A 27,498-nucleotide genomic window follows, 5' to 3' on the forward strand; every position below is an offset into this window, starting at 1 on the left:
CTTGGTAGAAAGCAGATCTTTCTGCCCTATAGGTGGGAGGTACACTAAAGAAACATGGGAGCTGGGCTCAGAGACATCCCTGGTGCCCTTCTCCAGTACTTGCTGGGATAAAGCCTTCCCAGTTATTCCAGAAAGAATCTAGAAGTTGCTAACCAAAACATTTATTGAGAGAGAAAATTCCAGGAGGCTGTCTTCTGGAGGTTCTCAGGCCTCAGGCCTTAGGAAGTAGGGCCCCTTGGCCCATGACCTATTAGGAAAGGACTAGAAAAAGTTCCGTGACCAGGCCACTCTCTGCTTCTCAGATGCCACGCCGAGTTGCAGGTCCTGTGCGCATGGTTCTAGGTTGAGGCCTGGCCTGTGGACTCACAGGCAAGGTCTGCAGGCCCCCCAGCTTGGTCTTCAGAGGTGGCCCCATGGGGTAAGTCTGTATACTTGAGGGCAGAGCCACGGGACAGATGTGCTGGGTAGCGCTGCCGGTTGATGTCCATCTTGGAGAGCACCGCTTGGGGCAGATCCACATGGCAGCGTGCTGCTAATGCCACCAGGTAGATGAGGACATCACTAAGCTCCTCTTGAAGGGCTGCCCGTTCCCTGGGGGGCCAGGCTTGGGGGCCAGGCTCCTCATCAGGTTTCCACTGACTGGAGGCAGAACACACAGGCACAAACACAGATGCTAAGACCACAGACTCCGCCTCTCTTGGGAGCAGCCTAGTCCTTGCAGCAAGGAACGCCCACCTCTTAGGAAGTTCCTTCAAGGACAACTCAACCCACCTGCACCCTAGGCAGAGTCAGGGTGGGGAAGAGACCCCGACAGATGATTCATCCAGACCTGTGTGCCCCAACCCGAGCCAAGGAGTGGTCAAGAGAACATTTCACTTGCTAAGACCCAATTGTACTCTCTCCAGCCCTAGCCACTGCCACTCCAGACTAATTCTCAGACCTGCGAAAGCTTGCTAGCTCATCTTCTGCTCTTGCTCAGTACCATCTTTTATAAGCAGAAATTACACTTTGTCCCTCTCCTGCTACAATTTCCTCCAACCGAGCTTAAAATAAAATCCAAACGCCTGACCATGCCCTTTAGATCCTGTATGAGCTGTCTCCTGCCTCTTCCAAAGTCATTATCCACCACTCTCCCTCCTGCCCCCCACCTAAAGCCACTCTGGCCCATCCTGTCTTGCAAACCGGCCATATTGTCACAGGGCCTTTGCACTTACTGCCTCCTCTGCGTTAAACGCTCTTCTCCCTGCTCCCCCACCAGATCTTTCCTGTGGCTGGCTCCTTCCTGAGGTCTCAGCACAGATGTCATCTGCTCAGAAAAGCCTTCTCCTTGTTACTTTCTTTTTCATCACTTTGGGTTGTTTTCCCCATAGAACTTTATCACAATTCCTGGTCTTTTAAAATTAGTTTGCTTATTTATTGTTAGTCTCCTTGCACTCTGAAGACAGGAACCATGTCTTTTTTTTTTTTTTTTTTTTAATCCCCAAGATTTTAAGTCATCTCTATACCCAACATTGGGCTTGAACTCACAACCCTGAGATCAAGAGTTGCATGCTCCACTGACTGAGGCACCCAGGCACCCCAGGAACCATGTCTATTTTGTTGAAGGCTATATCTCTTAATTCTAGAAGACCTAGCACATAGCTGATGCTCACAAAACCGCAATAAATGAATGGTTTGCCCTTACATCTCTGTGCTCTCGTTTCTCCATTCCCAAAGTTCAGGCCTTGATTTAGGCCTTCCCACCTCTTTGACGGATCTGTATCAGCCTCCTCACAGGTCTCCCCTGCCCTGATTCTCTTGGTGACCCAATCCACCCTGCAGACACAGTGATCTTTCTACCCTTCAAATCTGTCAGGTCCTCTGTTCAAACTCCATCACTTCCTAACTCCAACTTTGTCAATCCGGGTTCATACGCCACCTCTCTCTTCCACGGTCGCCACTCATTCTGTTATGTGTGAGGCACTCGGGACACACTAGACAACGAAACAGATACAAAATCCTGCTCTCTCTTGAAAAGCTTACCCTGGAGGAGTCTCAGGATCTTCCTGAATGGGGTGCCTGGATGGTTCAGTCAGTTGAGCGTCTGACTCTTGATTGGCTCAGGTCATGATCCAAGGGTCGTGGAATCAATCCCTGTGTCCAACTCTGCACTGAGCATGGAGCCTGCTTAAGACTCTCTCTCCCTCTCTCTCTCTCTCTCTCTCTCTCTCTCTCTCTCTGTCTCCTCCTCTGCCCCTCTCCCCTGCTTGAGCTCTCTTTAAAACAACAACAACAAAACAAAAAACTCCCTTAATTTAACTTGCCCTTTCCCACTCACTACCTTGGGAAAGGATTCTTCGGTCTGGAAGGCCACAGGCAGGTCTCCTAAAGAATACTCTCCTTTCCACCCCAGAGGCAGAGGTCAAGGTAGGCTGTCACCATCCCTTCTTAAGACCTGGACCTGCCTTGCTGTTTCCACACCTTTCTTTCCCAGAAGAATGGATGCCCCAAGAGGGCAGGGACAGGTGAGTCATTTCTGTATCCCCAGACACAGCCTGGCATGGATATTTAATGATCAGATAAATGTTCCCCTCCCCCACAACACAGACTCTTCCAAAAAGACTTCCATCTACTCACAAGAGCTCTGCCAGCTCCCCCACTTCCCCCACCAAGGCCAGTAGGAGGTTCCGAGGCTGGTGGAACTGGCCCCAGTCTCGTTCAGCAGCAAATTCAGCATGGAGGCGGCGGCTAGAACAGAAGAAAGGAGTAGAAGCCCAGGTCCCAGGGTTAGAGAATGCGGACCACCAGGCAGGTATCTCAGTGATACCTACTGGGGGCATTAGTTCCGCACCTAATTCTTTGGATGGCCTTAAGCAAACCGTTTCTTCTCTATGGGACTTGGACTCCGCATCTCTAAAGTGGGTGCGCCCTACTCAGACCCTGAACTCTATCAAAACCTAACAATACTGTCTTTTCCATTATTCCACCTCTTGATGCTGCTTCCGCTGATTTTACAAAGTGCAGCTCCAGGAACATTTCCCCTAAGAAGCCCTCCTTGATTTCCTCTAGTAAAAAATAATGTCACCCACCTCTCAGCACTGCTTTTGCCCCCATCCTACCACCCACTCCTGGAGGGCAGGGGCCGGGCAGAAGCAGCACCGGAAATAGCCATATTTCCCCAAGGCTGGTTCTAATATCCCTCACCGGGCATCACCATTTCCCTTGCCTCAGGTGTGCATCACTAAACCCATTTTGCAGATAAAGAGGTTAAGATGGCTCGCCCAGGACAGCCAGCCGAGCTGGGCCCCCCAGCATAGCCTTCTTCCAGACCACGTGGAGTGACCCGTCCCAATAGGAGGGAAAAAGGGGGAGACCTCCCCAGGCTGGGGCAAGGACGGCTTACATGTCCTCAAGCGTGGGCTCCGGGCTGAAGCTGAAGGCGCCGGCAGCAGCAGTGCCATCTCCCCCCGTGTCCCCACGCGCGACCCCATTTGGCCGAGACATGCCACCCACCACACAGCAGCCGGGATGCGCTAGAAAACACCGCGCCAAGCTCAGAACCTGCCTCTAGGACCCCCGACCAATCACAGGCGTTCACGACTACTTCCCGGGGCGGAGCCACGGGAAAGACCAATTATTTGTGTGGAGTTTACACTCGCCTCTTGCCCCGGTCCCTAGATTCCTGCGACTTGGCCTGGCATCTTAAAGGTATAGGGACCAGATTTGCCCGGGAGGAGACAACGGTCAGAAGGCGAGGAGAGCGCAGGCGCGTCATTTCTCTCGTGGGCGCCAGATGGCGCCAAAGAGAAAGGATGGGGCCGAGGTGAGGATGGGACGCCCAGGGGAAAACCCCAGAAATGGAGAGTTTAAACAAGAAAGGGAAATTTATTATAAGGATACAAGAATGTCACCAGGATACAGGAACTAAGTAGGGTAGCCGTTCTAAGCATTTTACATATTTAATCTTCATAACAACCTTATAAGGTAATAGCATCGTCATCCCCATTTTACAGGTAAAGAAACTGAGAAATTAAGTAATTTTTTAAAGTTTATTTTTGAGAAAGAGAGAGAGCACAAACAGGGGAGGGGCAGAGAGAGAGAGGAGACAGAGAATCCCAGGCAGGCTCCGCACACTGACAGCGCAGAGCCCCATCCAGGACTCAAACCTATTAACCGTGAGATTGTGACCTGAAACGAAATTAAGAGTCCCAGGCTTAACCCACTGAGCCACCCAGGTGCCCGGAGAGATGGAGTAATTTAACTCCGCAGCTAATAATGTGGTAGCCAGGTTCCAAATCCAGGCAATTTGGTTTTAGAGTCTGTTTTATTAACCTCTACACTATAGTGCCTCAAATGATAAGTACTATGAAAAATAAAAGTATTGGGGCGCCTGGGTGGCTAAGTCGGTTAAAAGTCCGACTTCAGCTCACAGTCCGTGCGTTCGAGCCCCGCATCGGGCTCTGTGCTGACAGCTCAGAGCCTGGAGCCTGCTTCAGATTCTGTGTCTCCCTCTCTTTCTGCCCCTCCCCTGCTCATGCTCTGCCTCTCTCTGTCTCAAAAATAAATAAAAACATTTTAAAAAGCTATTAAAAAATAAGAAGAAAATTATTTAAACACTATGGGAAGTGGGAGTAACATTAGATTGCATGGTCCAGGGATGAGGCGGTAAGCGCTGTTGGTTACCAGCTCAATTTCACTTTCCCCTTCTCCATGCTTGCACAACTGTGATTTTATTCTCGGGTTCACCCTCCTCTACTTGATTGATCATGTCCCATTGCCCTGGCCTGATCAGTTTATGGGTGAGCATGTGGCCTAGATCTTGACAATGAGAAGTTAGAGCAAGTCTGCTGGAGACTCCTGGGAAAGATTCTCAGTTCTTTTGTTTAAAAAAGCACAAGATGTTTCTGCCTTTAGATGTTAGTATGTGAAGGAATCTTTGTGTGGAGAGCTAGCCCACAAACGGGGATTGGCAGATAGGAAGATAGAAAGGACCTGGATCCTTGATAAAATTGTGGGGACACTTATTTTTACAAGTTCCAGAAAAGTCCTAATTCAGGACGCTGGTTATATAAGAAAATAAATCATTTTATTAATTAAACCACTTTTAGTTGGGTTTTCTGTTACTTGTCATTAAGAAAGTGACTTTTAATCTGAGTAAAAATCAAGGGGAATAGAGTTCTAGATAGAGGGAACACCAATGCTTAAAGCAGAAAAGTCTTTGCATGTTCTAAAGACAAAAAGAATTCCAGTGTAGCAGGAATGTGGTGAGCAAGGAAGAGTGGTTGGATATGGTATTAGGGAAGTGACAAGAGGCTAGATCAGATCAGCCAACCATGAATTTTATCCTATATTTGATTTGGAATTTTAAGTATTATGGAGACCCTTTGGAGGGTTTTGGCAGGGGGGTTATATGATGTTGACTCTGGGCCAGGTTGATGGTGAGTCAAGATGGAGAGAAGTGGATGTATTGGGGAGCTATTTTTGGAGGTAGATCTATAGTCTTTGTTGATTTTGAATTAAGAGGCATGGGAGAAAGGGTAGAGTCGAGTGTGGCTTACAGGTTTTGAGTGTTGAGCAACATGGTGGATGGGCGGTGACTCATACTGGGATGAGGAAGGTAAGGAACACATGTGGCATCAGGAGTTTGGTTTAAAGCAAAGCAAGATGAAGCTACATATCAATCTGACAGGTGGATTTATGAGCCTAAGTTTTAGAGGAGAGATCAGGGCTCAGACTCAGATTTGGTAGTCTCAGTTATTAGATAGCACTTAAAGTCATGGGCCTGAAGAGGAATAATTAATACAAGAGTCTAGATAGACAAGACTGAGATTTGGGGGTACTTCTGCATTTAGCAGTTGAGCAAAAGAGAAAAAGCAGGTGAGACAGGAGGAAAATCAAGAGAGTGTGGTGTTCGGGAGGCTAAGAGAGGAGAGTGTTCCAGAATGAGTAAATATCTGATTTAGATGCTACTAAGCCGCTGGATAAGATGAGAGCACAGAAGTTGCTGATGGATGAGGCAACACAGAAGTTGGATATGGGAGCTGGGAGGAAAGAGGAAGTTCTGGGTAACTCCTGGGTTTCTGGCTTGAGTAGATAGATAGTTAGTTTTGCCGTTTGCTGGAATGAGGACACAGAAGACCCAGGAGTTGGGGTGGAAAGGAAGATAATGAAACCAGTTTGGAGCATGTTCGGGTCAAGATGGCTCTAGAACATCGGGATGATGTCCAGTAGGCAAGTGGCCATACAGGTCTGAAGTTCAGAACATTGAGCTGCCTATGGACCTGGGAACTGAAAGTACCTTCCCTAGCACCTACCCTGATGTTCGCTAAGCTTCTCTGCACAAGAACCCAAAGTCTTTTACTGGAATATAAAACATAGCTTTCTTAGGAGTCCTCTGCATCCCAGATTTTTGAAGAATCAGGGACCAGAACCTCTAGAGCTCACAGGTCAGATGGTCCTTGGTGATTGACAGGAAGGAGGAGGCACTTTTTGTGGGAGGCACAGTGTTGGAGGGGTGGGGAAGGCCCTCACGCAGGAGAGGGAACAGGCGTGAACATATCATTGGTCCCCTGATCTGGACCCCTCATCCAAACTCTTTCTGCACCCTCACCCCCATGTTAATTCACCTTTCTCCATTCTCCTCCGACACATCTTAGCAACCCAACCTCCCTGCTTTCATCAGGGCCTCAATGTGCGTGGTCGTGGCTTTTGGTTCATGTTTGCGATTAGCCTTTCATGAGCCTATCTCTCCAGGGACTGGGTGCCCTAGTCTTCAAACCAAAGGTGTTTTCTCAGTGTAGGCCAATAAATGTTTGATGACAGGATGGGCGGGCTGGGACAAGCAAGCATTCACATGCACACGCCGCCCTTCTGCTACTCAAGAGTTTGGCCGCCTTCCCCACTACAGCCAAGCCGGTGCAACTGGTCCCAGTAAGGCTTTTGAGAAACCCTGGAGTGGAAGAGATGACAGTGACTGGAGAACAAAATAGCAGAGACCCATGGTGGTGTTGGGGTGGGGGAAACTAGACTACTGAGGTCCCAGAGACAATAGAGTATCATGGCAAACCAAGAGTCAGGTGATTGGGAAGATTGTTTCTCTTCTCTGAGCTTCGATTTCTCTACCTATGTAATGGGGCTCTGGCCTAGGGGGCCTCCAAGGACCCTTCACGTGTGTGCTGGGAGGACAGGGACAATGTGTTTTTTTGTCTGTACCGCAGTGCTGTTCTTATTGGAAGTAGAGCCATAGGCCTTGTTGGTTTTGAACTGGGGGGTGGCAGAAATGGTGCTGCTATAAGTATTTGCTCTTATTAAAATTTTCAGCGAGGAGTCATGACAGAGGCTTTGAGAAATCTGTAGACTAGCTCATTTAGGCCAAGGAATCCCCACCACCTTCAGAAGTCCTTCCTGGAGCATCTGGCTGGTTCAGTTGGTAGAGCATGTGACTCCTGCTCTAAGGGTAATGAGTTCAATTGGTTTTGGGGTGATGGATGTCCCTGTTCTAGATCTCCTTTTAGACTGAGTCTCCTGGAGAACAGAAGCATTGTCAGGCTTTTATTTCTCCAGGACCTGGTACTTGAATAGATCTAATAAACACTAATTCACAGGAGTACGTCTTATGGGATCCCCTCCATGACTTCCTCGCTGTAGGTGGATATGGCTATGCCTATTTTACAGGTGAAGAGACTGAGGCCCAGAGACTTATCTGAGATCACCCAGGAAGGGGAAGGCTGAAATTCACCAGCACCACCCCACCCCAGGGCTTCTTAGCAGGTGAAGGTAGTCTCCCTACCCCCCTGCAAGGGAGTAAAAGAGGCAGCTCCATATGCTTGGTATGTGCTGAGGTCACCTTGCCTTTTCTTCTGCCCTTCTGTCCTATCTTTTCATCTTCTTTCTTTTCTTCTAGCTTCAACTTCCTCTCCTTTTTTTTTTTTTTTTTTGCTTCGGTTTCCTTTCTCTTTTCTTCTATACCTCTTTTCTTTTCTTCCTTACCTCTGTACCTGTGATTCCGTTATGATTTCTCTCCAAGGCCCTGTCCCCCACCCCACCTGCTGCTCAGCTCCTCCCCAAGGAGAAGTTGGATGCCTATCTTGCTCTCCACCTCTAACCCTTTCTAGGTTAACTAAGAGAAGTCAGGCCAGGGAAGCACCCAATCAGTTTCCTCCTTTTGTACCGCCCACTCCAACCTGTTGGAAGAGCTGTGTATGAGAACAAACAGAACTAAGGTCTGAATTCGTCCTCCAAAACCTGGTCTTAAGAGCTTGGTGGTACCAGCCTCCACCACTAGGAGACAGCAAGAGCAAGGAAAGTGTGGACATAGAGGGCGCTAGGGTCCCCAGTGTGTACCCCTCACTCACTCACTTACTCATTCATTTATTCAATATATTCTGAGCACTGACTACGGACCAGACAGTGATCTAGGTACTGGGGATACAGAACATCCCCTGCCATCGTGGAGCTCACATACTGGCAAAAAGGGACACTTATAAAGTAAACGAACACATTCTCAAGACAATTACACATAATTACACATTAGGTTGGGAGCTATGAAGCCAATAAACAAGGTGATGAGTTGGAGAGTAGCCAGGTGTTGGTTGACGTCAGAGAAAGCTTTTCTGAGGTTTTATTTTATTTGTTTTATGAGGTAAGCCTGAGAGGTGAGGTTCCAGACAGAGGGAACTGCAAATAAAAAGGATCCTGATTTGTTTGGACCTACACAGAAAGGCTAATGGGCTAGAGTTTAGTGAGAGAGGGAGGGAGAGTGCCATGAGATGAAGTTGGAGATACATAGCAGGGATTTTATGGAAGCGATGTAAGAGCTTTGGGCAAGAGAAAAACTGATTGAATTTTTTAAATTGATTAATTGTTGTAGTTAGTAGGCTCTTATTTCTCCAGGGCCTGGTACTTGAGTAATCTAATAAATACTAATTCATAGGAGCATGTCTTATGGGATCCCCTCCATGACTTCCTCGCTGTAGGTGGATATGGCTATGCCTATTTTACAGGTGAAGAGACTGAGGCCCAGAGACTTATCTGAGATCACCCAGGAAGGTGAAGGCTGAAATTCACCAGCATCCCCCCCCCCCCGCCCAGTGCTCTTAGCAAGGTAGTGAAATGAAGGTAGACTTCCTTCATACTATATACGATTACATTTCATTTATCACACAAGGTTCCATTCTTCATTGGCGTTGATAACTGTCTCCTTCTTTTATTTTCATTTGCTAATTTTCTATATAATTAGCATTGATCCATTTTACATCTTCCATTAACCTTCCAATTTTCCACAAAATTAAATGTATCAATACTCTTATCAGGTCCATGTTCCTTTTTCTGGGAGCCTTCAGGCTCCTGTTCCCGTGTGCTGTGTCTGTTCCAGACTGGTTGGTCTCTAGGCCTGCTGTAGAGCCATTACCTTGAGACCTCCCTTCACCTTCTCTGTGCTGGCTTGGGTTTTTCTCTTTCCTGGTTTGCCCCCATGTTTTCCTGGAGCACATCTTCCAGTGGTTTCTTGAGAGAGTCCCTGGGATGAAACCACTTTGACACCTTGCATGTCTAAAAATATCTTTATTCTACTTGTTTGAAAAATGTGGCTAGGTATAGAATTATACAGTGAAAATCATTTACCCTCAGAATTTTGAAGGCATTACTTCATTGTCTTTTAGCTTCCAATTCCCTGTTGAGAAGTCTGATACCATTCTTATCCCCAGAACTTTTTTTTAAGTTGTATGTATTCATTTTTGAGAGAGAAAGAGAGAGAGAGAGTGAGCAAGCAGGGGAGAGGGAGAGAGAATCCCAAGCACGCTCCACACTGCCAGTCTGATGTGGGGCTCAAACCCATGAACCGTGGGATCGTGACCTGAGTCAAAATCAAGAGTCAGACGCTCAACTGACTGAGCCACCCAGACACCCATCCCCAGACCTTTCTATGTGTTCTTCCCCTCCCCAGAAGAATGGGCTCTGGAGCCACACTGCCTAGCAGATGGCTTGTGCAACCTTGGACAAATTTCTTAATGTCTCTGCACCTCAGCTTCCTTGTCTGCAAAATGGGATTGTTCGCAGTTCAAATGAATTAATATATATAAAACAGTTCTCTTTACCACTGGCATTTTAAAGTTTAATACAATTAGTGTACGTCATTTTTCACTCACTATGCTGGAAAGTCAAAAGATGTGTGCTAGTTACAACCTTTTAAATTTTAGAAAACTTGTTTTGTATTATTTTATATAATTTTTTCTTCCATTTGCTTTATTACCTCTTTTTGGAATTCCTTCTAGATGTTGAACCTCCTGACTTACCTCTAATCTCCATCACATTTTTTTTCTTCTATCGTACATCTTTTTGTTGTTATTCTACTTTCTGATAAATTTACTCAATTTTAAGTTAATATTGTTTTTTAATGTTCATTTTGAGAGAGACAGAATGCGAGCGAGGGAGTGGCAGAGAGAGGGAGACACAGAATCCAAAGCAGGTTTGAGGCTCTAAGCTGTCAACACACAGCCAGATACAGGGCTCGAACCCATGAATGGCGAGATCACGACCTGAGCCGAAGTCAGATGCTCAACCGACTGAGCCACTAAACTTCCCCAACTTTATTGAGTCTTCTACTGATTTTTTTAATTTTAGCAATATTTTATATTCTAAGTGCTTTGTTCTCATATCTTTTTATGGACACTTTATATCCCTTTACCTTTTCTTTTTTTCTTCTGCTCCCTGTATTGTCTCTTTATTTTTTTTCTTTTTGCTTTGACGTCTTTCACGTTAGAGGCTTGCCTCAAATGTCTGGTGATCCTTAACTGCTTATATTTAAGAATGAGGCATCGAAAAGAACGTGCTTGGGTGAAACTTTCCATATGAGAGTCTTCCTGATATAGGGATTTTCACCGGGGGCTCCCTAAATACTTATAGGGTTTTTTTCTGGGCACATTCTTTTTCTCCAGAGGAGCAAAAAGTGGTATAAGCTTCCTGGATGGTGTTTTTAGTAGCTAGGGGAGGGGCCTGGGACAGTCTCATTTTTGTCTTTATTCTTGTTTTTGGTAAGGCCTCTGTTCTCTACTGCGGTGTCTCTGACTATGCAGTATTTTTAAAACTCATTCCTCAGAAAGTAAACCTCCCTTTACCTACAGAGGTGAGAGGCAGTCATCTGGCTATGTGACATGGGGGAAAGGTTTGAGAACTTCAAAGATCTCATTGTAATTATGCTGTATATAAACTTTCAAAAAGTATCTGTCTTCATCCCTCCCCTTAACCCCTTAGTACCCTCAGAGCCTAGCTCCTTGCTTCCTATTAGTATTCCCCAACTCTGAAAGCATTTACTTTGGCTTCCCCTATCCTGCTAAGTCAGTTGTTACCCTTCTCCCGCCTACTTCCAATGTTTAAAGAATTGTTGATACCTTTCTTTTGCGATTTCCTTTCCCACCCTCTAGTCCTTGGGCTTTCTGCCTTTTGAGTCCTTTGCTATCAACTGAGGGGGAGGGCGCAAAACTAAATCTAGGTGTTAAATGCTCTGGTCCGGGATCAGGGAAAACATTTTCACTCTCCACTTGCCAGATTCTAAATGTATCATTTGGCTCATTTTATAACACTGTAAAAGATTCAGAACTCCCAAGAATCCAAATAGTAGTCAGAAGAATTTTTCAACAAAGTCCCTTTTATTTATTTCACTAGAAATTACTTTATTGATTAAATCGCCAGAAATTTTCAGTGCAAGATTTAACATCTCAATGACCATCAAGGCTTGGGCTCTGGGGCTTGCTCTGCCTCCCCCAGTCCTTAAAGGGGTTTAGAGGGAGAGACGTCATTAACAGAGACCAAATCAGATGGTCGCAGGTCCTCCTTTCCCAGTCATTGGACAAGCTGCTCAATTCTTGCCCAGAGCAGGAAAGAGCCAGTGTTTCTGAAAACAAATCTAATAAAGAATTTGACATTGCAATGTAAGATCTCTCTTAACAATTTAGTTCTATCAACAGTATTGGTCCAAACTTATTTGCTTCTGATCTAAATCATTTTGCAATTTACCTTTTTTGGTATGTATGTAATTTCAATAATCTCACCCCCTGTGCAGACATGAATCAACCCAATGCTAAGAAAAATCCCTCAAACCAGAAGAGCCTCATCTTGTTCTTGGAAAGAAGTAACAGAGGTTTTTCTGCTTCTCTTCCATGTAAGAGATGAACAAACCCCACCTTGAAGTCCAAAATGTTACTTCGGGCCTTGGAATGTGCAGCTTGTGATGAGCCGATTCAAATCACCGAGAAAGGGCAGCCGGAACTACTATGCAGGCAGCCTTCTTTGGAAATTTCTTCTTAAAATAAAGTTTTGAGAATCGTCCATGATTGTGTACAAAGACTCTAAGGTCCACACAACTTCTGCTATTCCGTCTCAGGAGCCAGGTTCAGAGGCAGCATTGGAATTGTCAGGAACGAGAGCAGTAGCAGTGGCCCCGCGAGGTAGGACCTCAATAACTCGAGGCTTGTCAATGATCCGAGCTGTCCGGTTTCCCTTTTCTACAATACCGACGATCCATGCTTGGTGACCCTCTCCATACTTGGAAGATTTGATTTCAGAACAAAAGCGAGCTGCCTGTTCTCTCGGCAGACAAATCAGTAATCCCCCAGAAGTTTCTGCTGAGGTTCCTTGAAGGAGCCCAAAGCGCCCACTGGCCTTGCTGATGGCAGCCATCTTGGCAATGATTGGCAGATTATGAATGACAAATGACACCTCATTTCTTTGTTGTTTTGCAAGGTTCTGAGAGTGTCCTAGAATGCCAAAGCCTGTGATATCTGTGGCTGCGTGTGCATTAAACGTGTGCATTAGTCCAGCAGCAGTTCTGTTTAGGGTAGCCATATTGAACATGGCTTCCTGATAAGCTAGCTCTACCTCTTCTCTGGAGACCACCATATTTATTTTATTCCATCTTTCAGGATTATCCAGCCATTGGTGGGCATTGACAGCAACTTGAGTTCCTAAGGGTTTGGTTAACACGAGCACATCCCCAACAACTGCACTGTCCGGCATGATGAATTCATTTGGCTGACATACCACAGTGGCAACCCCTCCGACGATAATCCAAGGGTTTACTACTGTCTGTCCACCAGTCACTGCAGTCCCTCCTTCCTCAGCAGCGTCGCGAAAGCCTTTGATCATGAGCGGTGTTATCTTTTCTCGTTCCTCCTCAGTCATACTCTGGCTGACGCTGAGTAACATCAACATGTTGTCACATTCAGTAATACCCATGGCGTAGAGGTCACTCAGCACGTTGGCACACGCTATGCGCCCCATCATGTAGGGATCTTCCACTAGGGGGTAAAAGAAGTCCGTGGTCTGCACCAGTGACAGGCCCCCGTGCCTCAGGGGTATGACGCAGGAGTCCATCCCAATGCCCAGGGCTGGAAAGGTTGGGTTGGGTTCCGCCCCGGCCGGGAGGCCGCCTTCCTGGGCCGCCTCTTCATGGCTTCCGACCAGGCCCAGACCCGACGGGGGCCGAACGTCTGGCCGCGTCAGTCCCGCCAGGAGTTTGAGCAGCGTCTCCTGGGGGACTTTGCAGCCTCAGCCCTTCATGCCGGAGAAGCCCGTCAGCCGCCAGCTCGGGCTGAGGCCCAGCGCCTGGGGCTCGAAGGGCCGGTAGCTCGAGAAGCCGCGGCCCAGAGACAAGCCGGCGGAGCCGGAGCCTTCCGCCGCCGCCACCGCCACCTCTCCGCCGGCGCCCGTCGCCGCCGCTTCCGCCATCGTGCCTGCCCGGCAGGGAGGGGAAAAGAGGAGAGGAGCGCTCCCTTTTATTTTCTACTCCAGTTAATATGGATTAACAGATATTACCGCAGAGAGTCTCCTCCGCACGACTCGCGCAGCCCGACTCACGCCACACCGCGCGCTCCTGGCCTTCCTGGGGGAGGAGCCGCCGGCCTCCCATACTTATAGCCCCGGTGATTGACAGCCGTGCCATCCAATGACGACTTCGCAAACGAGGGCGGGCTTCCTTTCATCTAAGAGATGAATTACAAATCAACCAGCAGTTTGCGAAACTGGTGTGGACTAGGTTACCCGTTTGCTATTTGGTTCGCTCCGCTAGTTGTAATTTAAACGATCTCTTGGGAGAGGCTGGTGCGACTTTGCTCCCTAGAGGCAGTTGACCAAGTGCTGCATTTTCGGAGATGAGGAATTTGGGGGTCACTTGGTAGATCTATTACAGGTCAGAAAGGTCCAAGGGTCACATGACAGCGCACGTGACCAATCCAGGTTAGGAAAATAGCCCAGGGAAAAATTCGGAACGAATAATGAAAAATTAGATATTAAGTTACTACCATTAAGCAAGCAAACTGTAGCATCAAAATAATGAAATGTTAAAATGAGCTCCAAAAAATTGTAAGATTCAGGGGCGCCTGGCGGGCTCAGACGGAAGAGCATGCGACTTTTGCTCTCCCCGTCATGAGTTCAAGCCCCGCATTGGGAGTAAAGATTACATTAAAAAAATAAACGATAAAAATAAAATAAAAATCTTTTAAGGCTCTTAAGGGCAGACACCTGCTTGGGTTCTGGTGCTGTTTCCACCACTAACTGCCCGTGTGAGTCACCTTCCCTCTCTGGAATCAGTGATGTATCTATCTGGACAACAAAGTAGCTTACCTTCTTTTGTCCTCAGGTTTCTGTATGTCTTTAGTATATATGAGAATCTGTGATGTAACCCTGAAGAGCAATTTGCCAATATCCATTAAGGTTATAAATGCATATAATACCTTTGGCCCAGCAGTTCCAATTCTAGGACTTTATTCTACAGATGTACTCGTGAGCTGTGAGTGGGAAATGGTAGGGATGTTTTGTTTTCTGTGCTGTTTGTAATATCAACATACTGGAAACAATCTAAATGTTTATCAATTATGATTAAAATAAATTGTGGTACGTTTACATAATAGACTATCCATCCAAGCAACTGTAAAACAGAACGAGAGAACATTGATGTAATTCTATTGATAATGGTTACAGTTCTAATAGGCACAGTCCTAAATGCTTTATGTATATTAACTTAGTCCTTATAAAACTCTTTGAGTTACGATTCTTTCCACATTTTACAGAAAAGGAATATAACGCACAGAGAGATTAAATGCCCTATAAAAGGTCATAGCCAGTTTAGAATGGAGCTGGATATGAATCCAAGCAATCTGTTCCAAAGACTACCAGGCTATACTGCGGATGATGTTTGTGAAGAGAAACAAGCAAGCTTCAGAGCAGTATTTATACAATACTACTATTTGTTGTAAAAGGGGGAAATTTATGCAATAGCATATTTCTGGGAGTATAATCGCCAGAAACTGGTAAATTGATTGCCTCTGGGGAGAGAATGAGGTGGTTGGGGATGGGAGATTCTTCGACAAAAAACTGGAAACAACCCATGCATCTGTTAACAGGGAATGCATAAACAAATTGTGGTATAATCACACGTGGAATATTATTTATCTGTGAAAATGAATGATAGGTATAGGGATCATCAATATGGATAATCTCAAAAACAAAATGTTGGGAGTAAAAAGCAAGTTGCAGAAGTGTACCTAAACTAAGATGCCATTCATATAATAAAATTCAACACCAGGCAATGCAATAATATATTGATAAGATATGCAAAATGGTAAACACTTTTTTAAAAGGTAAGAGAGTGGATGATTAACAAAATTTAGCATAGGGATTACTCCTGGGGTAGGGTGCATAAGGGACCCCTGGGCTCCGTTTCCTTCTGTTTCTTGGGCTGGACATAATGTTCTTGAAACTGCACACATCTATTTTCCCACACTCTTTGTAAGTTATATTTCAACATTAAAAAAAGAGAAAGCGTGCTATATTTCAGAATTAAAAATACAAAAAGAAAAACAAAATAGTCAAAAAGCAATAGATGTGGAAGCAACAGACATCTGGATTTTGTCTCACCTTTGGACTTGTCAATGAGCTGTCTAGCCTTGAAGAACTGATATAAACTGTCTATGCCTTAGTTTCCACTTTTGTAAAATGAAGGTTATAATCTCTGCTTAGGATCTGGCGTAAGGATCATATGAAAATCTCAACTATGAAGATTTCTTTGCAAAGTATTCAGTACATTGTACATGTGAAGGATCTTCCTATCACTAAGGGAAAAATGAAAACATCCAAGTACATCTGTAGTCACCTCATCTGGGTTAAAAAGTGACTAGATCAGGTGCCCCTGTTTATATGCTCTCTTTGTTCTTTGGACTTTTTCCTCTAGGCATTTAGAACAATTTGTAATTCTTTATTCATTTGATAATCATGTGATTATGCCATGACTATCCGCCCCACTAGGCTGTAAGCTCCACAGGCAGGGGCTGCCCTGTTTCGTCCACCCTGACTTCCGTAGCACCTTACATGGCAATGACATTTGATGAATGAATATATCATCTTATGAAACACAGTTTGCTGGGCTCATGTGATGACCGGTGCTGAGCATCTTGTACTCATTCATCTCTTTTATTTTTTTAAAAAAGTTTATTTATTTATTTTGAGAGGGAGATAGAGAGAACAGGGGAGGGACAGAGGGGTGGGGGGAGATAGACAATCCCAAGCAGGCTCTGCGCTGCCAGTGTGACAATGCAGAGCCCGACTCGGGGCTCGAACTCATGAACCAAGAGATCATGACCTGAGCAGAAAACAAGAGTTGGATGATTAACCAACTGAGCCACCCAGGCGCCCCCATCTCCTCTTTTAATCCTCATAGCAGCCCCAGGAAATCAGCAGTATTATCCACTTTAGGGATGAGGAAACTGAGGTCCCCGATAAGTCAGGAGTGGTGCACAGGGTCACCAGCTGGAATCAACCTAGGGAGAATGCAAATTTAGGTCTGTTTTGACCTGAAGGCTGGTGTTCTATCCCTCATCCTGGGGCTCCCCCTTGAGAATACTAACAACCCCCAACATGCCTCCAGAAAAAGCAGGACTCTGAAGGGAAGGTTTCATCCCTATAGTTCCCTGTTGCTTCTGTTTGGACAAAATGTTCACTCAGGTCAAAAAAGTCATGAATTTGCCTTGGTCAGTGACCAACCCACTAGGCTTAGAACAAGTTCATGTGCCTTTGTGCAGGTGATCCACATGAGTCACAAGGGTGATCCTTATGATTGTATCATGAGCATTTGAAAGCATCCTTTTTATCTTTTTCTTGTTTCTCACTGAAAGATCCATTGAATCACATTTACCACTTGGGTGAAAGCATATGGGTCAAAGATTGCAAGAGTAAAAGCCTAGAGGTGGGGTTGGAAAAGCAGGCAAAGGAGAAGAGGTGGTTTTTGTTTATTTGTATGTTTTTTAAATTTTTTTAATGTTTATTTTTGAGAGAGAGAGAGAGAGAGCAGGAAGGGACAGAGAGAGAGGGAGACACAGAATTGGAAGCAGACTCCAGGCTCTGAGCTGTCAGGACAAAGCCAGACATGGGGCTCAAACTCACAGACCGCGAAATCATGACCTGAGCTGTTGTCACAGACCTCGCGATCATGACCTGAGCTGTTGTCACAGACCTCGAGATCATGACCTGAGCTGTTGTCAGCCACCCAACTGACTGAGCCACCCAGGCGCCCCATGTTTGTGTTTTAAGTAGGCTTCAAAACCTACCATGGGGTTTGAACTCGTGACTCTGAGATCAAGACCAAAGCTGGGGCACCTGGGTGGCTCAGTGGGTTGAGTGTCCGACTTCAGCTCAGATGATGGTTTCTCCGTTGGTGACTTCAGGCCTCACATCGGGCTCTGTGCTGACAGCTCAGAGCCTGGAGCCTGCTTCGGATTCTTTGTGTGTGTGTCTCTCTCTCTGCCCTTCCCCTGCTCATTCTCTCTCTCCCTCTCTCTCTCTCATTCTCAAAAATAAGTAAACAGAAGAAGAAGAAGAAGAAGGCCTGAATACCAGCCCCTCATTTGCTTTTCACATACAACAAAAGCACTGAGGCTGGTGCTAGTTTTTCACATTATGATAATTTAGAGTTATAACACTACACTTAAAGGTTTAGGACACTTTATTTTTTAATTTAAAAAAACTTTTAAGATTTTATTTTATTTTAATGTTTATTTATTTTTGAGACAGAGAGAGACAGAGCATGAATGGGGGAGGGTCAGAGAGAGAGGGAGACACAGAATCTGAAGCAGGCTCCAGGCTCTGAGCTGTCAGCACAGAGCCCGATGAGGGGCTCGAACCCACGAACTGCGAGATCATGACCTGAGCCGAAGTCGGACGCCCAACTGACTGAGCCACCCAGGCGCCCCTAAGATTTGATTTTAAGTAATCTCCACACCCAACGTGGGGCTCACACCCATAACCCCAAGATCAAGAGTTGCCGTTCCACCGACAGAGCCAGCCAGGGGCCCCAGGTTCAGCACATTTTAAAGAAGTCTTTTTGTGGTAAATATACACTCAGTATATTTCTAGTATACTGAGAATATTTCAGTAAGTTTAGCACCCTTTTAAAAAAAAGTTTTTTTAGGGTTTCTTTTTGAGAGAGACAGAGCACGAGCAGGGGGGAAACAGAGAGAAAAAGGCACACAGAATCGGAAGCAGGCTCCAGGCTCCCAGCTGTCAGCACAGAGCCTGACACGGGGCTCGAACTCACGAACTGCAAGATCATGACCTGAGCAAAGTCGGAAGGTTAACCGACGGAGCCACCCAGGTGCCCTTAATACGTTTGTTGTTTTTTGTTTTTTTTTTTTAAGATTTTATTTTGGGGCACCTGGGTGGCTCAGTCAGTTAAGCATCTGACCTTGGCTCAGGTCATGAACTCGCGGTTCGTGAGTTCGAGCCCCACATCGGGCTTTGTGCTGACAGCTTGGAGCCTGAAGCCTACTTCAGATTCTGTGTCTCTCTCTCTCTGCCCCTGCTCATGCTCTGTCTCCTCTCTCTCTCTCTCTCTCTCTCTCTCTCAAAAATAAATAAACATTAAAAATAAATAAAGATTTTATTTTTAAGTAATCTCTACACCCAATGTGGGGCTGGAGCTCACAACCCCCAGGTCAAGAGTTGCATGCTCTACTGACTGAGCCAGTAAACTCATTACAAAATTATTCTGTTGTCCCTGGAGGAAAATCACAAAATGCAGCTTAGTGAAAAGGAAGAAAGTTAAAAGAACTTGAAATCCCTCTTCCCAGAGAGAAGTACTAGTCATAGCTTCACAGAGTGAATTTTAGACAATTTGCTCTACGTGTAAGGAGGGCCATCACCTCACACTGAACTCCAGGCGGCGCCCTGTCACTTCCTCCAGGCCACATGGACCAGTGTGCTGTGTGCTCTGTGTACTTGCATATATTTTTAATTTTTTAAAACAAAAAAGGGATCATTCCGAGTGTTTCTAGTAAGAAATAACATAATGGATGGAAATAATCCAGCATGTGATAGGCGCTCAGCACTCCTGCTGGGTTCCTTCATCAATATTTGTCGAAAACTTTTGTGCGCTGGATACTAAAGCTATGGCAATGAATGCCAGACAAAAATCCCTGTCCTCGTGGAGCTGACGTACTAATGGGAAGAGATGGCGATAGGTAAGATCAATCATTTGTCAATTAGGGATAGATGTTGAGGAGGGAGGAATGAAGTCTAGAGAGAGGGAGGATAGGAAGTCTGATACGTGTTTTGCGTAACTGTCGCCAGGGAAGGCCTCGCTGAAAAGGTGACTTTGAAGTAAAAGCCTGAATAAAGAGAAGAATAGTGTGCAGATATCTGGAAAAGAGCGTTTCAGGGAGGGAATGGCCCAAGTGCAAAGGCTCTGCGGCAGGAATGTACCTGGGGTGTTCTAGGAGCAAAAGACAGCCACGATGACTGGTACGTAGTGAGTGGAAAGACCCATAAGAAATGAGGTCAGACAGATGCGTCACAGTGTTGGTGAAGACGACACAGGACTTAGGGCATCACAGGACTGATGTAATCTGACTTTGCTATAGCTTTGAATCTGCATTCAAACCCCACAGGTCCAAAACATTCCCCATTGGTCTGAGCCCCCCCACTCTGGCCCCGACATCCAGGTCAGCATCCCCATTGCTGGTCCCTGAACCTGAGCCTGACCCAGGCAAGACACAGCCTCTCCCGGGTTTGCCCCCTGGGGCTTCCAGCAAGAGGCTCTAGAAACGAGACCTATGTCCGTGGCCCCTCACACTCTTAACCACCTAACAGCAGCCTGTGTGGCGGGAAGTTTCATCTTTGTATCTGAGGTAAATGTGAGAAGCCCTAATGAGTCATCGCTTGCCATAAGAATGAGAAAGAGAGACACAGCACAGAAAGAGAGACTCAGAGTGATGGCAGAACTCAGAATGGAGGGTCAGGAGACAGAGATAAAGAGTGAGAAGGTGGCTTAGGAGGTGCTGAGGGAGGGAGTCACAGGATAACTTGGGGGGACAGCATTCCGGCAAACACTCGTGGCAAAGGGCCCGAAACGAGCAAGCTCCATGTGTTGGAGGCACAGCAAGGCGGCCATTGTGGCTGGTGACAAGTGGGTGAGGGAGGGAGCAGGAGGAAGTGATGCCAGAGAGGCAAGGAAGGGCCAGATGTGCGGGGCTCATGGGCTTTGGGCTTTGGCACGGCCTTTGGATTTGGCTCTGGGTAAGATGGGGGCCATGGGGCAGTTTAGACCAGAGGAGTGACGTGGTCACTCTGGCTGAAGTGAGGGTAGACAGGGTCGGGAAAGTGGATGCAGAGAGACAGTGCGAAGGCTCTGGCAAAAACCCAGGGGAGAGACGATGGTGACTTGGTTACACTGGAGATGGTGACAGGTGGTCGCAGTCTGGATATTTTTTGAAGGTGGAGCCAACAGACTTCCTGATGGATTCGATACAAGATCTGATGGGCCATGTGAAAGAATCTTGGACTTTTTGTCCTCGGAGAAAAAGGAAGTCACAGGATTGGTTTTAAGCAGGGACATGACATGGCTGCATTTGTGATTTTGAGAGATCACTCTGTGGGGAGTGAAAGAACACACTGGCGGGGAAGGATGCAGCATAGGACCACTACTGTCTTCAAGACTTCAGGAAGTTCCTCCCCTGTGATCCCATGACCCCAGAACTTCCTTGTTCTAACAGTTACCATCTAGATTTTCTCTGACTTCTGCGAGCTCCTTACAGCTTGGACCACACCTCACTGGGTTCCATCTGCTCAGGGCCCAGCATGAGCTCTGACACAGAGAAGCCCTTAGAGAGAGCATTTGTTGAATGAATAAATGCAAAGAATGTGAATGAGGTAAGAGATCAGCACCCTGCTATTTGGGGCTCACTAAAGCATTTTTAAAATCCCTTATTATTGTTGATTTCTGGTTCAAACAGTTATCTGTGCCTTTTATTAAAAAGCCAAACATGACATAATAATAAAAGATCTCTAAAACCTCATCCTCTATACTCTAGAAATAACTCAGGACATCTCTAGAATCTAGAAATAACTATGTAGAGTTCATTAAATATCCTCCCCCCAAAAGTTTATTTACTTAAGTAATCTCTACACCCAACGCGGGCCTTGAACTCCCAACCTGGAGATTCAGAGTCACATGCTCTTCCGACTGAGCCAGGCAGGCGCCCCTCCTCCCCCCAATTTTTTAAATGTCTACACCAAACAATGAAGGGTTTAAGAGGTAGAGATGTGGGAGAGAGACAGGATGAGAAAGGCAGACCTCCTTCCTAGCAGGCAAGTAAGGTGTAACACACACTATTTTGTAATTTGCTTTTCTTCTACTTAGATCATCATGACAATCTTTCTATGCTAGTACTTGTAAATCTACCATATTTTGTTAAAGACTGAATACTATTGCATAAAACGGATTTATGTAATTGGTATAACCAACTTCCTGTTATTGTTAGATATTCCCCCACGCCCCCCCCTTTTTTTTTTAATTAAAGGATTTCCTTGAAGATCCTTGTTGCGTTTATTTCTTGGGGCACCAGAATTTTAGGAGGATAGTTGCAACAGGTGTTCATCCTGGGGCAGTCGGAGGACTTGAGACTTTGCCTCATGGGGACTATTAGGTATAACTGAGGGTGTTCAGCCTGGAAGAGAGACATGTAAGCCTTGTCTGTATTTCTGAAGGGGCTTCCAGATGGGAAAGAGAACAGATCTGTCCCCAGGCATTTCTGCGGGACAGAACCAGGTCTAAGTTACGGATGTCACAAAGAGGCAAACTTGCGTGTCGTAATACAAGAAAGCATTTTCTGGGGCACCTGTGTGGCTCAGTCGGTTAAGTGTCCAGCTCTTCATCTCAGCTCAGGGCGTGATCTCACGGTTGGTGGGATCGAGCCCCACGTGGAGCCCCATGTCTGGCTCTGCGCTGTCAGAGCCTGCTTGAGATTCCCTCTCTCCCTCTCTCTCTCTCTGCCCCTCCCCTGTGTGCTCTCTCTCTCAATAAATATATAAACTTAAAAAAAAAAAAAGAATTTTCCTACAAGCAGAGCTGCCGGAGACGTAGCGGATCTCCTTGGGACACAGTCATGAGCATGCTGTCTCTGTAGGTGTGTAAGGAGAATTTGATTGAAGATTTAATAGGAGGTATTATATAAGGGACTTTTGTGCAGCAGGCCAAAGTTGAATTAGGTGACATTCAAGAGTTCTTTCAGATCTGAAACTTTATTACTACACTGCTAATCGAAGGTGTCATGAAGGATGACCCAAAGAGGTTGGCAGTTTCAAATTCTCCTTCCTAAGAGTGTGGGAATTCAGAGTATGTGTGAAGTGGAGCTGTGGTTGGCCCTGGAGGACAGCCTTCTCCAAACTTCGTTGAAGAAGTGGGGAAAGGTGGCTTACAGAGAGAAGGATGGGGAGCATGTGATGCCCTCTTCCAGCCGCCTGCAAGACCTGATCGTATTTGGGTTCTTCTAAGGGCTTTGTGATATCCTTGAGACAAATGTATTTGTTTGCATTCAGCAAGCCCACATGGGTGCCCGTGACTTGCCACAGTATGACATCTGGCCCGGACCCTCTAAATTAATAGGGACTCATCCATAGCCCCTGAACGGGCTTCGGGAACATTCAGCTGGAGGAGTGGCGGAAAGGGTTAAAAAGGTGGTGAGACAAGGGAGGAAGCCTTCCTAATCATTTAGATAATCAAGAGAGCTTCTGCTTCCCCCAAGCCCTCCACCTTGTTGTACGGAGCAAACACATCATACAATGACAAGTCCTCCAGGTTCTGTTTGACTTGTTTTCTGGATGGACTCAAGAGACCCGGTCAGAAGACAGGAAATGTTTTCCTGCTTCCCACTGGGGTAGAGCGATGGCAGGGAGTTTGCTTTCCTTGATGGAACAAAGAAGACAGCTTGAGGTTACCAAGATCCCCATTGTAGGCCAAATGTGGGTTTTGGTCATTTTGGAAGTTCAAGAACAAGTGGGCCGTGTCTGGAGAACTAATGCGGTTCCTATTCAAGAGGGAGTGTAGGAGTGTCCTGAGTGGGGAGGCTCAGACCAGAATGAACTTGACCCAGGAATGAACGTTTAGCCATTAGATGGGAGTAGTGATCCTTCCTGTACATAGTAGCTATTATGCAAGTATAAGTCTGGCTCAGACCCCTGAACATAAATCCCGTGTTTGAGTGAGACAGAGAGAGACAGAGAGAGAGAGAGAGAGAGAGAGAGAGAGAGACATAAGTAAAACTTGAAAGAGCTGCCTTACTAGCCTGCACACCCTGGAGCCCAAACAGTTGGAGCTTGGTGTCACTCAAAGCAGGGAGAGAAGTTCTTCCCGACTCTACCCCAGTCTTGGTATTTCAAGGGCTTGGGCTAATCGCCAAGAAATGTTCTAGCTCCAGTTTTGGTTATAGAACGACAGCCAAAATGTGAAGCCTTGAGCAGCTCACATACCAGGGAGTAGAGCACAGGTGAAATACCTCTAAAGACTTTCTGAAATAGCAGAGACTCTGCAGGAAGCCGGAGACCTTGTACTAGCAAGTGGGGGTAATACGGCAACAACATGGCGGTGGTAACATTAATATGATCTTGTTTGGACTCATAGACTGGTGAGTCCTGCAGAAGCCTGGGATCTGGGTATGGAGGAAGCAACAAAGGCCCAGAGAGGTGAAGAGGGTCATTGGCACAACACAGCAAGACAGTACTGCTCGGAGCTGGTTCCCAGGTTTCTGGCCCTGAATGATGGGCTCTTTCGGCTACAATCAACCATACGCTGAGGGCCTGGAAACAGAGGCCCTGGAGTGAGGTCACCCAGTGACATCAGGGCCCCGTGAACTGCACGTGAATACTCAAGAGTGCCATCTGTAGGAAATCCCTACCTGTGGTATGTTCAGCTCAGCCCTCCCTCAGAAAATCCAGGTAGAGTTTCTAGAACTTTAGAATGCTCTGGTGTGCCTAGCCATGAGATCATAAGGGTCTTGCAATAGGGTGGGGGCCTCTGAGCCCCTCTGGGCCTCCGTATCCTCCCCTCCCCTGAGGCCCCCTTCCGGGGGTAGGGGAGTTTCTCCCTCTCCTGGCAGGTGGGAAGAAGGGGAAGGAGCCCTGTGGTGACCCAGATATTTCTGTCAGAACCATCCTGACCAAAGGGGCCCATGTCACTGTACCCAGGAGGAAGTGGTGGGTGGGGAGCCTGGGCTGGGAGGTAGCAGCTGGGCAAGCACACCATTTGCACCAGCAAATCTTCTGTGTGAATCAGAAAAGAGAACTTTGCCCTGATTCGTCCTGGGTTTGTAGGCAGTCAAGCCTGGTGGAATCGGGGGGTAAGGGGGAGAGAGAGGCACCAGCCTGCCTTTCCAGCGGCCCTCTACATCAGCCAGGCATGCCCCGAGGCTCCCTGCTGCCACACCCTTGCTTATTCAACATGTTATTCATTTAAGCACAGGAGAAAGGGTTCAGTGTGGCCCTACTGTGACTGGAACGAGAGAGGGCATCGGGAATGGAGGTAGCCTTTCAGTTGTCACCGTTCCCTGTTTGTAGACCTCATGAATTCTCTCTCATGACATCTATTTCTCTGCATTTCTGCCCTGTTCTCCCCTCACTTATGACTGTCCCCTCTGTGTCCTCCAAGTTTCTGTTCTGGAGGGACCCAACTTCTTTCTAACCTGCCACCAGTGTATCATTTAATTTTATATATTAATTTTTTTTAATGTTTATTTATTTTTGAGAGAGACAGAGACAGAATGTGAGTGGGTTGGGCACAGAGAGAGAGGGAGGCACAGAATCCAAAGCAGGCTTCAGGCTCTGAGCTGTCAGCCCAGAGCCTGATGCGGGGCTCAAACTCACAGACTCTGAGATCATGACCTGATCCGAAGTCAGACGCCCAACCGACTGAGCCACCCAGGCGCCCCTATATTAAATAAATTCCTGACTCTGGGAATTCAGGCCTCTTCTTTCAACTCCTTCAACCTCTTCTTTTCGGACAATACAGCTTTTTGGTCCTAAGAGTCTAGACCCTGGAAAGCTTAATTATCCTTAGGGACAAGGGAAGCCCCAAGCATTCACTCCTCGGTGAATATTTGCTGACTAAATATTTACCTGCTATGCTCCAGGCACTGTTTCAGGTACCGGGGATACAGCAGTGAATGGCAACAAGAAACAGTATTTCTGCCCTGGTGGAGTTCATATTCTAACAGGTGGACAGTAAACCAGATGGATAAGTAAATTAAATACTATAAGCTGAAGCCCTATAACTGCTAAGGAGAAAAGTTCAGAGGAGATGATCCAGGAATGAGCCATGAGGCTTTCTTGGGAAACCCAAGCAAGAGAAGAGCAGGTGCAAAGGCCCTGGGGCAAAGGTGTGTTGGACTGAACGAAGAGCCAGGACAGCAGTGTAGTTGAAAAGGAGTGAGCAAGATGGGGACTAAATTTCAGAAAGATAGTGAGATGTATCTGACAACTTAAGTCCCTCTAGGCCACAATGAGAACTTTGGTTTGTATTTTGAGTGAAATGGGGAACCACCGAAGGGTTTTGAGCAAGAAAGCAGCATGATCTGACATATATTTTTATTTTATTTTTTTTAATGTTTATTTATTTATCTTGAGAGAGAGAAAGAAAGAGCAGGGGAGGGGCAGAGAGAGGAGAGAATCCCAAGCAGGCTCCTTGCTGTCAGCACAGAGCCCCACATGGGGCTCCATCCCATGAACCATGAGATCATGGCCTGAGATGAAACCAGGAGTCAGACGCTTAACCGACGGAGCCATCCAGGCTCAGCCCCATGACTTGTATATTTAAAGGATCCTCCTGGCTGCTGTATGGAGAACAGACTATAGCAGGGGCAAGACTGGAAGCAGGGGACCAGTTAGGGGACTGCCACAAAATCCTGGCCCTAGGTGATGGTGGCTTGGGCCAGGGAATGAGCAGTGATGAAGATGAGAAATGGCTGCACACAAAATCTTGTTTACTCTCCTGCGTGGAGCAAGAGAAGATTCTCTCTCATCGTTTACAGATGGACCTATAGAAAAATAAGACATATTTGAAATCATTTTACCTTACAATGGACACAGAAGAGCTGAGGCATCCAGGCCGCTGGCTTCATCTTAGATGCACAGATCCTGGGTGCCCCAGAACTTCCCAGCGTGGGGTCTCATTTGTCACTCCTCTGTGACATGATATGCTTGAGTCCATTTTCATGGAACAGTTGGTAACTGGAGCAACTAAGCCATCCTGAAGAAAGCTGGCATCTTTTGGGTTCAGTCTATCTGAGGCTACCTTGCCCTTGGTTAGCTGTCTCCCTGCCAGCACGATCAGTTTCCTTTTCTTTTCTTTTCTCTTCTCTTGTCTTCTCTTTTCTCTTTTTCTTTCTCTTTCTTTCTTCTCCTCTTCCTCTTCCTCCTTTTTTTAAAAAATTTTTTAATGTTTATTTATTATTGAGAGACAGAGAGACACAGAGAGTGAGTAGGGGAGGGGCAGAGAGAGGGGAAGACACAGAATCCGAAACAGGCTCCAGGCTCTGAGCTGTCAGCACAGAGCCCAACGTGGGGCTCGAACCCACAAACTGTGAGATCATGACCTGAGCCAAAGTCAGTCACCTAACCATCTGAGCCACCCAGGCGCCCCTCCTCCTTCTTCCTTAGAGAGAGAAGGTGCAAGTGGGCGAGGAGCAGATTGAGAGAGAGAGAGAGACAGAGACAGAGAGAAGTGGGGCTCACCCTAAGCAGGGCTCATATTCACGGAAGCAGGCCTTGAGCTCATCTGATGCGTGCCTGATGCGGGGCTCAAGCTCCCGAACCGTGAGATCGTGACCTGAGCCGAAGTCAGATGCTTAACCGACTGAGCCACCCAGGCGTCCCTCTTTCTTATTCTTTTTTAAGATTTTATTTTTAAGTAATCTCTACAGCCAACATGGGGCTTAAGCTCACAACCCTGAGATCAAGAGTCACATGCTCCCCTGACTGAGCCAGCCAGGCACCCCTGGCCTGTCAGTTTCATACTGCTCATTTGATGCAGCCAAGATAACATCAAGCAGAAGGCACCTACTGCAGCTGCTTTCCTCAGAAGTGGGTGACAGTAAGGCCAATGCTTTGAGTTTCATAAAGTCCTCTCTAGATGCTTCATCTGTTTGAACACCGATGAGTCATTTGCTAAATTGGAGCACAGAGTCTAGAGAGGCAACAAGGCCCTTGCAA

At 46.6% G+C, this 27,498-nt stretch overlaps 2 protein-coding genes across 2 annotated transcripts; both read right to left on the minus strand.

Annotated features, from left to right (window-relative positions):
- Nucleotides 1-131: 131 nt before the first annotated feature.
- On the minus strand, nt 132-3,556 carry DCTPP1 (dCTP pyrophosphatase 1). Its single transcript, XM_049638636.1, has 3 exons — nt 3,383-3,556; nt 2,617-2,727; nt 132-639 (listed from the first exon to the last, which is right to left on the minus strand). Exons 1-3 carry the CDS (start codon nt 3,481-3,483, stop codon nt 339-341), a joined length of 513 nt encoding a protein of 170 aa, XP_049494593.1. The 5' UTR covers nt 3,484-3,556; the 3' UTR covers nt 132-338.
- Nucleotides 3,557-11,693: 8,137 nt separating this feature from the next.
- Nucleotides 11,694-14,150, minus strand: SEPHS2 (selenophosphate synthetase 2). The gene has a single exon (XM_049638637.1). The coding sequence runs from the start codon at nt 13,699-13,701 to the stop codon at nt 12,355-12,357; it is 1,347 nt and encodes a 448-aa protein (XP_049494594.1). The 5' UTR covers nt 13,702-14,150; the 3' UTR covers nt 11,694-12,354.
- Between the last annotated feature and the right edge of the window lie 13,348 nt (nt 14,151-27,498).

The sequence above is a fragment of the Panthera uncia genome, chromosome E3 (genome assembly GCF_023721935.1).
Source record: "Panthera uncia isolate 11264 chromosome E3, Puncia_PCG_1.0, whole genome shotgun sequence".
Classification (NCBI taxonomy): Eukaryota; Metazoa; Chordata; class Mammalia; order Carnivora; family Felidae; genus Panthera; species Panthera uncia.